A 15,528-nucleotide genomic window follows, 5' to 3' on the forward strand; every position below is an offset into this window, starting at 1 on the left:
TAAAAAAGCAAGTAACATTCCTATGGTGAGAAAATAGCAATTCTAGTCAGAAAAAAAAGTTTTAAAATTATTAGTAACTGAAAAAGCCCCCACCCTGGGAGAATGTACTTTACAGATTACAAAGCTTAGAGTCCAGAAGAAAGTGCCAGTTTCAGAGCTCCTCACAGCTTCTGCCTAGCAACTGTGGCCATGGGCCAATCAAGCCTAGAAGTGCCATTTAATTTTATTTGTCCTGAAAATAGACCTTAGACTTATTCTGTCTCACAGCTGAAACCCACTGTGAATTCCCTGCTGTTGAGGATGGTAACTTGATTTGTGTCTTGGAGAACTTAACTGGCTGCTTCTCCAACCTTCTATAGGAACAGAGGCCCTTGATCTAATGAGGTGCTACCATTCTGTTTCCATAGTGATAAAAGAAACAAACCTTCACTGCTACTCCCCAAGGAGGAACCTTGCAAGTCAGGCCCGTTGCTGAGTGGAAGGGTGTTTCTCCTCTTGTGAGACTGACTGGATTGTCTTCAGAAGTTACTGTTCGTGACAGTGCAACCTTTGTGGAAGCCTCAGATTAGATTCCGTGGAAGTCTGTCTCTGACTACTCATACTGTGGATTTCTGCTTTGGTATCTCGGCCACTTGGAACAACCACTGAAGTTCTGAATTTTGGAACCTCTGAATTTGACTTAAAATGAATTCAGTTTCTCTATAACATTTTGGTTTCTTTAAGATACTTGATTTGGGAAGGAACCACATAAGAAAAATAAACCTTTGAGCAATCCAAGGTAAGTTATTTTGAAAAGATGTTTTATTTAATTTTTTCTAGTTGTTTATACCAACTAGTGTGTCACCAACTGGTACATCCAGCCCTCTAGTCTTCAGACAAATCATCAGAGAGAAACGCAGAAAAGGGAAAGAAGAGAGAGAAAGAATCCTTAAACAAGCACACACATACCTATATCCTCGCAACTATATAGTATTACATCAAACCAGCAGGAGTTCAGATCAACCTGTGCTGATATGGAGTATCTATTAGGTATCTTGTAATATATAAAGAGCAAGGTGCAGCATAGTGTGCAAATTATGCAAAAAAATTAAATATGCCCCCACAAAAATAAATACACAGAACATTTCTGGAATGATGCCTAAAAAGACTGTTAACCGGTTTCCTCTTGGCAGGCGCCTAAACATGGAGGGCTCATGTTTAGCTGGTATGCACAGTTGCTGACAGCAAATGGCCATTGTCCAAGAACCGCAAACATCCTTCTTGTCACCTTGAGTGTCCCAAGAGCTCATATTCAGTATCTAATATGGGGTGGGGGAGTGCAGTCCCCCAGTACTTGCCAACACCCTGTAATTCATACCCATCCCGGTTGTTCAACAGCTTTGTATTTCTGGGTGTTAAATTTTTAAAATATCACTTCTATGGGTATTTGAAGAAAGAGAACTTTGTAACAGCAAACTAACAACATCAAAACATTGTTTATAATGAGAAAAAAGAAACCACCAAACGTTCATCAACAGAAAACTGGTCAAAAATATAAATGAAGCTAGGTGTGGTGGTACACACCAATAAACCCAACACTCTAGAAAGCTGAGGCAGGAGAATCAAAAGTTTAAGCCCAGCCAGGACAACTTAGCAAATTACCAAGTGCCTGTCTCAAATAAGAGATGGGTATGTAGCTCAATGTGAAGGCTTTAATCTTTAGTACTATAAAATATATGAGTACATTCATAGAATAGAAATTCCCAGGCATGGTAACAAATCTCAGTCTGGTTTTAAAGATTCTCTTTAAATTTGATTTATAATAATCCAATGTTGGAAAAGGAGAGTGGGTATGATGAATGAGAGTATCCATGTGTTGCTAATTTTTAAAACTGTGGGCTGAGTGAGTTCATTGTACTCTTTTTTTCTATTTTGGTACACTTAAATAATTTCTCCATTGTAAAAAGTTAAGTTGAAAAATTATAGAAATGTAGTCACTGACATAAAAGGAGCTCATGTAATAAAAAGGTTGTTCCCCACTTATGGAAACTATATTAATATGTTTCATTAGAGTGGTGAATTCTAGAAAGCATTAACCAAACCACCTTCAGTGACCATCTCTCAGTGTTAGTATTTGGGTGTTTGTTACTTTCTTAGGCTTTTCTGTTGATTTTCTTCCCAATAAGCCTTCTAAAAAATGTAATACACAAATAAACCAATACACAGTAGATCTCAAGATGTAGAAATAAAGGTTTCTGTATACAGAATTTCACAGACAGTGCCATTCTTAACCCGGACCTTTCAGGACCTACTGTGTGCAAGGTGGCGTCTCAAGAGCTTCCCGACATGCTTTGTTTAACGTGCACAGCCATCGTGGGCCACAGTGTCCTTCTTTTGGACATAAGGAAACTGAGACTCAAGAGTAGCAAGCTGTTTTCAGCCTGTGCATAAACTGAGGAACTTCTGTACAAAGGCAGGCCCATTTGATTTCAAAGCCCTCAAAAAATGTTGGTACGGAATGTTTTGTAGAGAAAACTCATAATGCTGACATTCTGGGCCAATTTTTATTTTGTGATATACTGTCTTCTAACCCTTGCCCACATAATACATAACTTTACACAACTGTCGCTGTCTGCATACCATGATACTGCTTTACCTTCTGTTCATAAGTACTTCATATTTCCACAGACTGCATTGGGTTTTATTGGGTTGTTTTGTTCATAGGAGCTTCTTTTTTTTTTCCTTTCCAGTTAGCCACACCCCCAACCTTCCACAGGTTTTAAATGATCTTTTTGAATCTATGGAAAACTCCACTGAGTGATTATATCACACATGGAGTTTACTTACGCATTCAGGACCTTGAACTCGAATACTATTATCTATAATTACTGTTGTCTTAGTTATTTTTCTCATTACTGGAACAAAATACCCAAAACTCACAAAGTAAAGGAGTAAAGATTTATTTTAGTTCCCAGTTTATAGGGGCTTCAGCCCATCATCAGCAGATGCCAAGAGGGCACCATGGTAGAGGGCCATGGCAGAAGAGAAACAGTCCATGACAGGGCAGGCAAGAGGCAGCATAGCAAGTTCTCTTTCCCTGTTATCCTATCCAGTCTACAATCCTTTTGGTTGGTGCCACCCACACCCATGGTGGGATGTGGTGGATTGACAATTGGCGGTCAACTTGTAACCCCCAGCTGGACTGAGTAAGCATGGTGCTGGGTGTGGGAGGCCCCCCTGAGGACTGCTGCGAGCATGGTGCTGGGTGTGGGAGGCCCCCCTGGGGACTGCTGCGAGCAGCACAACACGCAGAACTTTAGAAGAGGAAGGGAGGCTGTTGGAAGTGGAGAGAAGCTGTAAGGAGCTGTTGGTGCTGTTGGAGGAGCTTGTCATGCTGGCTTTCTTGATGAACTCGGCTGCTTTCATCCTCCAAGGAGCTTGGGACCTTGCTGGCACTGAGAATGGCTTCAGTTCACTTTGGGGGAGCTCTGGTCCTCACTTTGAGCATTGCTTCCTGGCTCCAGAGGGAAGAGGGTGCACTGCCCGTCTCCTGGAGAAGCTTGTTATGTTGGCTTTCCTGATGGAAACTCAGTTGTCCTGATCATCAGAGGAGCCTGGGACCTCACTGTTGCTGAGGATGGCTGTGGTACCTTTTGGGGGAGCTCTGGTTCTTACTCTGAGCATCGCTTCCTGGCTCCAGTGTAGATCCCTCAGCCTGCTAGCACAGATCCTTCATCCTGCTGGCCCAGACTTTCTAGATTCTACCACTGACCTTTGGGCCTTCCCAGTGCAGATCCATGAAACAGGCCTGCATGAGATATTGTTAGGCTCTGGGCCTCCAGTTGGATTCGTGGGAGGCACTGTTATGAGCTCTAGGTCTTCAGCTGGACTCATGCGGGACATTATCATAGGATCCAGGCCCTCACCTGGATTCTTGGTCTACAGTATGTGGACAGATTTCCTGCACTCTCTTGTATATGATTCTTTGGGTGACTATTATAAATAATCATATAAAATATATGTCCTGTATATTATTATTGCTCACCTTGCAAAATAACCCCAAACCAACACATGGGATTTCCCATTATCCACACCCAGAACTCTGTTAAGCCAGTCAGTGGACTAATTTAGTTATCACACAGGCTTAATCCATATTCACACCCTCTAGACCCCAGATGAGCACATGAGGCTTTGGGGTGCATCTAGGTAGGAGACATAATAGTTGGAATGACATTCACAGTGTGTTGGCAGTTTCTCCTGAGGATCTCTTTCTTCCTTGTTGAGCTGGTACTATGAGGTTTGATTGTAGAAAGATGGTGAATGCCTAAATAAAAACTTTTTAAAAATTATTATAATAAAAGACATATATTCTCACTAGTCCCCGCAAAATACCACCCATCACTTCAAGCACACTTACCTATTGTTCCTGCCTCTTCCTGAAGCGATTCTGGAAGTCCACTTTAGTGAGTATCTTTTCAGGCTCTCCTTATGTCCTAAATCAATTCAAAATGTTTACAGCTGTCTGTCAGATAAAAGCATTACAGTGTGTCCTCATCCACCTCATCCACTGGGCCTGGCACCATGTGATTTCTGGCTCTTCCTCGAAGTCAAGAACACAGCAGTGCAAGTACAGACCGTCACAAAGAGGACTTCTAGAACCACACAAGGTGGCAACAGGGTGACAAGTGTTTTCAAAGAAACGGGAAGTATTTGGAGGGTGTCTTTCACTGTGATAACTTTTACATTTATTTTTAATGTTTTGTGATCATCCCTTCTATGGTTACAACCACCCAGTTTACTAATCAAGTACATATTCATCAAACACCTGGTGGGGACAATCACATTGCTACCAGCCTTTGGGTCCTGAAGAGATTCCTTCCAGGTTCCTGGTGTTCTGAACGAAGAACTGGACAAGACTCTCAGAAAAGGTAGCGAGGATTTGCGTTTACTGAAGGTGGAAAAGAAGCAGGCTCTGCAGAGTGAGAGCAGCGGAACAGACTCACAGTGGCCCTGAGGACAGCTGCAGGCTCTTGGGTCTGGATTCTGAGATTGCATTCCACATGAAAATAAGACTCTTGGGATGGGACTCCCTGCTGGAACTCATGTGGCCTGGCATCAGATTTAAACTGTCCTACTGAAGGCTTATTTGGTTTTGTGCCAGATGTAAATGAAGAATCGAAAACGGCACTTTTCTGATTGATCCCGTGCACCCTTCGGGACTGCAGAATTCTGTGTTCTGTGCATGTGCCCTGGGTCTCCGTCACTGACAGACTTTTACAGGTGTTTAACCAGTTGGTCTCAGCCCTAATCTACCTCAGCATCATCAGGCTCTGTGAGGGGCATGGAGAAGCCCTGGCGGGAGGCTGGCCCTCAAGAACCACACAGTGTGGGTGTGCAGGGACAACCAGAAGCGGAGGGCAGTTGCGAGGAGCTGGCCTGCCTTGGCCTCTCGCTTCCTGCTGCTCCGCAGGTTCGTGGTCGGCACCCTTCCCGATGGGCCTGAGAAGCAAAGCTTCTTCCTTGCTACACCTGCAGCCTCCGTCCAGACACCGCCCAGACTCTGCAGCACCCCTTCACAAGCACAGAGCTGCCGTGTGCCACGCGAGGGCTCCTTGTTGAGCCAAGCGTGTGCATGGCATCTTTGCTCCCATTTTCTTGTGTGTAGACACTGCAGACAGGGTTAAATTCCACTTAGGTGCAGGCAGGCTGAAATCGGTGATACCAGCCACTGGTCTGGATTGAGTTCAGTGAGTTTGGGGACAGGGTTTATAATCTCCAGGAATCTGGATAGACTGTGTGGGGTCAAAGTTCCAAAGACAGTCAGCGCAGGTACGCAGACACTGCTGGACAGCCTGGCACCTGGAAGATTGTTTGGCCGGGCCTAAATTTCTTTATGGCCTCCACTCTGTTTGCTGAGGGCAGTGTGGTTCTTTTAGTGGATTCCTGTTGTTTGCAGAGGGCAGCATGTTTTATCGGGAAGGTCTTTCTCAGGTCAGGCCTGACACAGTGGAACTAGCACTCTCTTAATCCTGTACTCCCATTTTAGCAGAGCTCTGGAAAAGGACAAACGTAAGTGTGGTCAAGCCTTCCCGTTTATCCAATAGCTGTCTTTCATGCCAAGCCTCACAATAGGGGTTTGCCTTTACAGAGCCAGGCAGTTTCCTCCTATAGCCTGGGCAGCTGACCAGGAACGGGAAGCCGGACGTTCGTGTGCGCTGCACTTCCAGGCAGAGCTAATGTTCCATAAGTGGTGTGCAGAGCTGGCAGGGAACTTCTCTGGACTCCAGGGAGCACTCTTGCAGCCTGGAGGAAGGGAGAGGGCTTGGAGACCGCATGTCCCCCACGCTGCAACTCACCACTCTGTGAACATCTGAGCTTCTGAGCTTCATGAAGACACCAGCAACTGACCCTTAGTTCCGAATTTCCACAAGAAGACCAGGTCTTACACTAATGTTTGGTCCAAGACACAATAGGACTTATTTTCAGAGGTCATCTTATTTTTTCATGTATGACAATCTACGTTTATTCAAGTAACAGTCATGTCATCTTTTTCTGGAATATTGTCATAACTCTCCAAACTCCAAATTCCAGCCTGAATTTCTTTTGACTCCATTATGTAGTGCGGCAAACTGCACAGTTCTCAATGGTCCTGGGGAAGAACGGCAAGTGGATGAAGAAAATATGACAAGAAGGCCAGGTGTGGTGGTAATGCTATAATCCCAGCACTGGGAGGCTGAGGCAGGAGGATTGTTTTGAGTTCAAGACCAGACTGGGCTGCAAGGTGAGCTCAAGACCAGCCTGAACTAAATAGTGAGACCCTGTCTCAACAAGACAAAAAAGAAAATAAAATATGGACAAGAGAGAAAAGCTGAAGTGAGGTGGAGCCCTAGTTCCTGATTAGAGAAGAATGGTACAAGTACTGTAGGGGCGTTTACAAAGTTGGTATCACATATACAGGGTTGCTTAGCAACTAATGACTGAAGTTGTCTCAGGCAAGATGTTTTTCTCAGGACTGAGGTAGCTTGACTACTTGAGGCACTGTAGCCTTGTCTTGCCCCACACATGTGACCGATTTCCGGCTTCAGCGGCTCCCTACACGAGAGCCATCAATCTCTCATGGCCGGCCATAGCACTCCTTAAATGAGCACTGCTTGTCCACGTGGCCTGCTCGTAGCACATTGGCACTGACAGCCCTCAGTGATCTTACCCCACGAACTCTTCACCCGCATCGCTCTTCCCAGCTGGGCTTCACAGAGTTTCCATTAAATCCCGTGTTAATTTAAAATGAGGACAGTTAAGAGTGACGGTCCACGGGAAAGCGATGAAAACGTGCAGACAGCAAAATTCAAGAGCGTTCCTTTATTTCATACAAGTGTGTTAAGTACATTTGTTACAACACATGACTTATTCAATTATGAAGAATCATATCAGACACATCATGCTATCAACTGTGCATGTTATTCGTGCCTCGTGTCTGACGTCAGTTGGTCATTCAGCAGTAAGCCTCAGGTTCATCCGTTTATATAGCCAGTAAGGGGAAACCTCTTAGCGCTCTCAGTGATACAAACAGCCTGCTGTGGCATGCGGGCAATAGGTTCACCACCACTGGCACAGGCGTCTGCCTCCTCCAAAGGCCCCACTTGGGCATTTACAAACAACTATAGTTTATATTATCATTTATTTTAAGAATTAATATCAATAATATTTATTTATATTTAATTATATTAATATTATTATTTTACAAGTCAATGTCCATCATATGTTGCAATAGACATATTAAATGTGTCCATCTGGCTGATGATCTTAACTGCGGCTTATTTTGGGGGTAGGGCTTATATTACAGCCACCCTGAAAAGTCATGGTAGGGCTCATTTTCGGGTTAGGTCTTATTTTCAGGGAAACCCAGTGGCTCACAGTAGGAGCTCAGTATGGAAATTCTAAGCTGTTCCAAGTGCAGTTCCTGGGTGTTGAGAGTGAGGTTTTACGCTGTCTATGTCACCAGCTGCCACTGTTCCTTAGGCCTTGCCTTGGCCCTTCCGTTGCTCGCTGAACATGTTTGCCTTGACTCTAAGGGACAGTGCAACTCTCTGCGGTTGTTCTCCTGCCCCGGTGAGAGCCAAGGCAGTGCCGGGCTGGCCATGTACCACAACCCTCTCATCTACTGCACCTGCTGGGACCCCTGGGGCCTGGGCCCGAGGAAGCTCATCAAGACACCTCAGCCACCGCGCAAGGCCTCCTGGCGCAGGTCCAAGTAAGGAGCGGGCCGGGCTCTGCAGAGGGTAGGAGGCCGCACCATGGGCCTCACTTGTGGCCTTCTCTGTCTCACAAGAGCTCCCAAAGCAAGCTGCGCCCAGCTTTCTGCACCTTCCTGGCCAGCCTGGGTTGCATGTTGACCCAGCTGGTCCTGCAGAGTTCCTTGTTGCTTCAGCGAGCGAGTCCCAGCACAGGGCAGCTTCCAGTTCAACGTGGCTGTGGCCACCATCCCCTCCCTGTGGGATGAGTGCCAGGGCCCTGGCCTGAAGTCTCCAAGGCCTTGGAGGATCTTTGAGACCCTATCTGTCCAACATAGACTCCAACTTTGGGTCCCCTTGGGGATGTCCTTGGTGGGGAGTGTGGAAACTGCTTTCTAGTTCCCAGTGTTCTCTTCTCTGTTACGTATTTTTCACTTCCAGGCTAACTCCCCTGCTACCAGTTTCAAAAGAACACAATTATCTCCAACCCCCACCAGCAACAAAACCTGCTATTGCCACTAAGTAAGTATTTCAGTCCAGAGGCGGGAATGGGTGGAGGCCTGTGGGTAAAACCATGTCCCCCTTGACTGTCCCAGCCCTGCCAGACCTAACCCATCTGCTGCTAGGCACCTGCGTGTTGCTAGAGCCCAGCGCTCCCCAGGCTCAGGCTCCTGGCCCTCCAACCTGTGGTTCTCAGTCCTTGCAAGCGAGCGCCCCATCGCAGCCCAGAATCCTGCCAACCCCTGCTTTCACGGTGGCCCCTCATCTCCCCCAGTCACCTTCCAATGTCAAATATTTTCTACAGACTGAATCAGTTTTCATCACAAATGACAACTTTTACTCACATTTGACAAGCTTAGAAGTGTAATTTAGCTTGAGGTCTTTGCATGGGTCTTTGTTTATTTGGAAATTGCTTACTGAGGACCTGCTTCTTGTCGGGCACTATTTCAGGCGCTAAGGAGACAGCTGTGAACTCAGCCAGGAAAGCATCTGCTGGTGCTCACACCCTAACGGGGCAGGAGGGAGAAGGCCCTGCCGGGTTTGCAAGTGCTGTGCAGCAAAATGTGAGGCCCAGAGGGTGGGGCAAGCCCCAGAGCAGGGGGCAGCCAGGCCCTGCTGATGTCTGGGGCCCTCCCGACCGAGGGGACACAAGGACAGGCCCCACTGCACCTCGCCCTTCCAGGGGCACAGACACCAAGAGCAGCACGAATGCAGCACGGAGGGGCGGTGCTGGAGATGAGCTCAGGCAGACATGACAGACGGTTAGTGTGCCAGGACGACAGCAGCCTCACCTCCTGGGGACTGCAGCTGTCACGCTCCTCGCTGAAGAGGAGCTAGGGTTGCAGATGGCGTCAGGGCTGCCGACAGGAGAGGCCAGCCTGGGTTCTCCAGGGACCCTGGTGTGATCTCAAAGGTTCTTTTAGCGAAGGAGTATCTTGTTTACTTTTCTCTCCTTGCTGAGACAAAATACCTGACACCTAGAATTAAGGAAGGAAAGGTTTACTTAGCTCATGGTTTTGTGGAGGTTTCAGTCCATACTCAGCTGGCTCCAAGGCAGCGTGGCACATAGCAGAGGGCAACAGTCCACGGAGACAGAGACAGTGAAAGCAGCTGGAGTAAAAGAGGGGAGAGCAAGCCTCGTTTCCTCCTGTACTCCCTTGTACTGTAAGCAGGCTCTCCACCTGAGGGTGGGTCCTTCACACCCACACCATCTCAGTGCCCTCCTCTTGCACAGGATGAGGATGTTCACAAAGTAAGGGCCCTGGAACCCTGCTGAGTCACTTAGTTAACCCTCTACCCTTCTCAAGTCGACACAGTGTGTCAACCATGACAATCCACCCCTTGTCAACTTGGCAACCAGACACATTTCTTTAAACCAGTTTCCACATACAAAGACATGCTTATAATTACCCCTAACAGGTGATAACAAACAGAAAAGCACTAATTCCCTCACCAGAATAGAAGGTAAGTTTACCTTGGGTGATGCTTATTCTTATCATTTCGCAACTTGAACATTATAACACAGCTTAACAATCTTTAAGAACCAGTACTGCCTTCAGCAAGCACCGCAGCAGGTCTTCATTGCAGGGGTCGAGTGCCTGGATCACTCGGCACTCTGAATCCAATTCTGACCAACTGACTTTCTATGTTGCTGCAGCCATTGGAACATAGCGCTCCGCAGCTTTCTCCTCAAAGCAAAATCTTTCACTTTTGCAGTTTTGAGGCTGCAAAGGGTGGAGACTTGCTGCTTCCTGTGATGCCCTCAGGCCATCTTTTCTATTCTCCTGTTCTTTCCCAGCAATGGAGATCTCCTCAACATTATCTTTGTAGTCCACAGCTTTACTGGAGCTTCTTTTCTGGCCAAACTCACATTTAAATCATCCTGCTGGGCTCTTTGCTCTTGATTCTCAAAATAGGTGTGGCTAAAAGCCCTCTACAATAGCCAAACCAGGCAGGGTGTGATGGCGCATGCCTGTAATCCTAGCACTCAGGCTCTTGAACTACATGGTCAGGTACGGTTACAGCAATGACACCACTTCTCTGGTACCAAATTCTGCCTTAGTTACTTCTCTCATTGCTGAGACAAAACACCTGATACCCAAAATTAAGGTAGGAAAGGTTTATTTAGCTCACAGTTGGTTTCAGTCCATACTCAGCTGGCTCCAAGGCAGGGTGACAGGGCACAGGGACAACAGTTCAAGGTGAGCCGGGGATATAGCTCAGTGGCACAAGTGCCTGCCTGGCAAGTGCAAAGTTCTGAGTTTGATGCCCGGTACCAAAAAAAAACCAAACCAAAACAGTTCAAGGTGGCAGAAGACAGCAAAAGCAGCACGAGCAAAAGAGGGGTGAGCAAGCCCCTCTTCCTCCCTTTTATTGTATGCAGGCTGCCCACCCTGGGGTTGGGGAAGTCTTTTACACCCACACCATCTCTGTGTCTTCCTCTTGCACAGGCTCACGGTGTTTACAAGAAGAACCCTGGCACCCTGCTGAGTCCCTCAGTTAACCTTCTACACTTCTCACGTTGACACAGTGTGTCCACCATAGCAAAGCAAGTCAGCAAAGGGGATGTGATGACGGCAGGGAAGAGGAAGCCTTTGTGGCCTGGAAGAGGGGAGGGAGGCACAAGGGGCGTGGGCAGCTTCCAGATCCCCCCAAGAGCACCTAGAGCATGAAGCCCTGCAACACTGAGATTTCAGTCTGTCTGAGCGGGTTCCCGCTGGCCCGGGGCTCCCCAAGAAGGTCAAGTGACCGAGCTGAAGCAGGGGTCAGGTGATGGTGGTATGGAGGGAAGCCCCCCAGCTTTGGACAGAGTGTCACCAGTGTCCCAGAAGGCCCCGAAGCAGAGAAGGGAACCCTGGACTCACCCCACCCACAGGTCTGCAGGTCCGCTGACTACCCCTGTGACGAGTCCTGGGTCCACCGTGCAGAAGAGTGACCAGGCAGAACTTAAAGTACACACTCAAAGAAGCAGCATGACTGCAGAGAAAGGAGAGGGACAGTTACAGCCAGGGCTGGGCGTGTTTATGGGGACCGGGGGGCTGGAAATCCGAAGAGCTTGTGCGTCTGTGGGCAGAGGAGTTGGACTGCAGATGGAAGGCGCGCTCTTCCTGCCAGAGGGCTGTGCCCCACGCCACTCTATGCCACACGGGCGGACAGCAAGCCACTGCCCTGCTGGAACATGCAGCTCCCGGCGATCCCACACCCGGCACGGGTAACGAGCTAAAGAAGCCGTTTGAAATACTCTGAGAAGACAGTTTCTCTGAAGATGGGAAAGGGGGGAAAGTGATGACTCGCAGGGAGAATTCAGAAGTGAATTCTGAGGCTCTCGGGGCTGCAGCTCTTTTTATTGAGATCCTGCCGCACATAGGCTCTGGGAATCCGATCGCCTTCCTGGCTTGTCTTTCGCCATAGGCTTGGCTTTGTTTGGGCCGTGTGACCTTTCCCTGTCCTCTGGGGTCAGACTACGGGTGGGGGTCTTTTGGGCAGGTGTCTAGGCTAAAGGGTTAAGTGAATGGGTTGAGCTGCCTGGGAACTTCCTGCTTCTGAGTTCTTTGACTTTGTCTTCTAATTGCTTGGGTTTAGCTGCCCTTGTCTCTCTAACTCCTCGGAGTCTAGCTGTATCTGCCCTTGTAATTGGTGAGGTCTGGCTGTAGTGGTCAAAGCTGCTTTACTAATTTTTATAAAGCTCAGTGAGCCCTTCACCCTGGCTTTTACCTACCTACAGTGCCACTTGTCCCTACAGGAGGAGGGTGACAGCCCACAAACAGGTGACAGGGGCTCAGCCCACACAAAGAAAAGGTCAAAAGATTCCGCATGCAGGGCGTGGTGGCCCACGCCTGTGATCTCAGCACTTGGGAGGCTGAGGCAGGAGGACTGCCAGGAGTTCAAGGCCAGCCTGGGCTACATAGTGAGTTCGAGGCCAGCTTGGACTAAGTGGTGAGACCCTGCCACAAAAAAACAAACAAGACAGGTTCCACCTATTCACAGGTGGAAAAGGCCCACTTATGGGAAAAGGAGTAGCCCAGGAGTCCTGCCTTTAGGGCCCTTAGGGATTTGGGACTGTGTTTGTGTCCTGAGCCTCGTTTTACTGCAAGCGCCGTTTTGCAGCTGCACCTCTCCTTGTCTCCTGGTCACTTGTCCTGGTCCTCTGTCCTGCTGCACCCCGCTGCCCTGAGACACCCTTGTCTTGCAGAGAGAGCGTCCATCCCGGGAGGCAGGAGGAGAGCCATAAGTCACCTCATGTGAGTAAGCCAGGCAGGGCAGAAGGAAGACGCCTGCCCCACAGCTGCCCAGCGGCCTGGGGCCTGGGAGGAGAACCCCGCTGACCAAACAGGGGCTTTAGCTGAGCCCCACCTGTGGGGAGCTGGAGTCAGGGGCTGCCAGGCACTCCAAGAGCCCTCCAGAGGGCCTCTGGCACTGCTGGCGAGGCCGGTCTGACCCGGGCCATGAAAGGGAGAGCCAGGCTGGGGAAGGAGGCCAGTGAGGGCTCAGCAGAACCCTGGATGAGATGCCTGTGAGCTCGTGGCCATGACCTGCCTGGCTGGGAGGGAGGTGAGGCTGACGAGCTTCCCAGCCCGGCTGCCCTGCAGGAGTCTGAGTTGAAGCCTTGCGAGGAAGGATGGGAACAGACCAGTTAGCTCCCCGAGTTATTTTGTTCTTTCCTCACAAAAGCCCTCTGCAGCCAGGCACGGTGGCCCGCACCTGTAATCTTAGCACTCTGGGAGGCTGAGGCAGAAGGATGGCAAGTCTGAGCCCAGCCTGGGGAAACTTAGTGACCCAGCAAGACCCTGTCTCCAGATAGGAGCTGCAAAAAGGGCTGGGACGCAGCGCAGCGAGCAGCCCTGGGGTCAGCCCCCAAAGCCCTTTGCAGAAGTTACTGCCTCCGTTTTCTGGTGAGGGAGCTGAAACGCTGAGAGAATAAGTACTAAGGGTCAGTGGCAGGGCCAAGATTTAGGCTCAGGCCTGGCAGTTGGACGCCTGAGCGGTCTCTGCAGCGCCCAGCTGCCTCCTGGCTCTGGCATGGAGGACGCGGAGGAGGAGCTGGGCAGCAGGGCAGCGTGTGGGCGGGGGCTGGATCTCGGAGGTGGTGGGGTTCGCACCGCTGAGGGCACAAAGGGGCTGGGCCGGGGCGTCTCACCCCATGGCTCTTCCTCAGAGGTGAGCCAGGCCCGGGCAGAAGACTGGAGGGAGCCCAGCCTGCCAGCCTGAGCTTCACTTTGCCTTCTGCATGGTGCCCAGGAGGTGATCGACGTGTCGCCTGGCTACCAACTGGTTCGGAATCGAGAGCGAATCTCTGTCACCTTGGGCGATGAGATGTTCAGTGGAGAAAAGCAGTACTACCCCGAGGGCGCAGACAGAGTCGACATTCCCAGGTAACGCCCTTGGTAACGCGCCCAGCTCCTCCCGGCTGCCTCTGCGGCCTCCAGCCCCTCTGTCACACTGGGCCTGGGTCCCCTACGTAGGAGGTGCCTTGATCGAGCCCTTTCCCAAAGCTGCACCTCACTTTGCCTGAGCCTGCTCGCGAGCTGGTCCAGGGGCAGGGCGGGCCCTTGTGCAGAGCAGACTCAGGGGCGGCTGCTCCCCGGTGAGGCCCAGGCGGGGCCGTGGTGAAGTCGCCCGCACTTGGTGCGCGGGCTGAGTGCAGCTGGGTCCTGCGGGCCGGAGCATACCAAGGCCCGAGGCACGGAGGCTCCTCCCAGGAGATCCAGGTGCAAAACTCCGGCCCGTGCCGCCCTGTGGAGCACAGGCCTTTAGCTCCGCCTCCTAATTCCATGCTCCTGTCTTCTCCTTCCCACATCCACCCCTGACCTGCTCTGTGGAACGGTTCTCAGTCTCCCGCCGCAGGCTTTAGTTCACCATAGAAGTGTTTTTCTAGAACAGATCTAAAAGGCCAACAGTAACAGGAAACACACACACACACACACACACACACACATCACATGCCCATCTGTGGGTGTCCGGCGAGGGTACAACCACACCACAAGCAGCGGTCGCCCCGGGGGAGGGATGTAGATTGGGGGCCGGGCCAGGCCTCGGAGCTTTCCCCGGGGACATTCGGCCTGCTCACCTGCACCTTCTTCACGAAGAGAAGGGGTCGTGTACCTACAGGCCATCATACACAGCTGCTTCTTGGCCTCATAACAAAGTTGTCAAGGAGGGTAGTGGTGCTCACCTGTAATCCCAGCACTCTGGGAGGATGAGGCAGGAGGATTCCAAGTTCAAGCTCAGCCTGGGCAACTTAGTGACTTAGCAAGACATCTTGAAATAAAATATTAAAGAGGGGGAACCATATTGGGGACATAACTTAGCATGAAGGCCTAGGTTGAATCCCAAGTACCACAAAAAAAAGGGAAGGAAATTTTAAAAAAAGGGAAGGAAGGAAGGAAAGAAGGAAGGAAGAAAGAAAAAGGAAAGCTGTCACCAGCTGCCATGCAGTAGAAGGTAACAGCCCGTGCCTGCTTGTTCCCTGTCAAGCTATGAGTGCAGCTTGTGCTGTAGACCATGTTCTGAGACCTTATCCGACTTCTTTCCCTGGCAGCCTCCCCCGTGCTCTCACCTTCTCACTCCTAGCTCCCGCGTCCAGGCAGACATGGAGCACTGCTGGCCAGGCCTCTCGCGTGGGGGTGGCTCCGCAGCTGCACCATGTAACACACCTGCCACCCTTGCTGCTCCCGCAGAGTCTGATAGGTTGATCACCTGTAGCCGTGTGGCAGCCCCAGACCAGAGGCAGAAAACCACTATCTGCTCAGAAACGCCCTCCGCACCCGTCTGCAGCCCACTTCCTGCCACCCTCGGTGCTGTGCCACCTTCTTGTTCC

The 15,528-nt window shown here is 50.0% G+C and overlaps 1 protein-coding gene across 4 annotated transcripts in view; it reads left to right on the top strand.

Moving 5' to 3' along the window:
* The first annotated feature begins 396 nt into the window (after positions 1–396).
* Positions 397–15,528, top strand: part of Als2cr12 (amyotrophic lateral sclerosis 2 (juvenile) chromosome region, candidate 12) — a 56,402-nt gene continuing 41,270 nt past the window's right edge. For 3 of the 4 annotated variants that reach the window (XM_013511720.1, XM_013511724.1, XM_013511729.1), the window contains exons 1-4: positions 8,647–8,732; positions 11,162–11,922; positions 12,904–12,952; positions 13,950–14,083. In XM_013511720.1, the coding sequence (XP_013367174.1) occupies positions 11,492–11,922; positions 12,904–12,952; positions 13,950–14,083 (614 nt within the window). In that variant the 5' untranslated portion in view covers positions 8,647–8,732; positions 11,162–11,491. Of the gene's footprint in view, positions 779–8,051; positions 8,231–8,646; positions 8,733–11,161; positions 11,923–12,903; positions 12,953–13,949; positions 14,084–15,528 lie in introns of those variants that run through there. The other variant, XM_005373202.2, reaches the window with a different exon arrangement.

Source organism: Chinchilla lanigera, unplaced genomic scaffold, assembly GCF_000276665.1.
Source record: "Chinchilla lanigera isolate Chin_1 unplaced genomic scaffold, ChiLan1.0 scaffold00002, whole genome shotgun sequence".
Taxonomy (NCBI): Eukaryota; Metazoa; Chordata; class Mammalia; order Rodentia; family Chinchillidae; genus Chinchilla; species Chinchilla lanigera.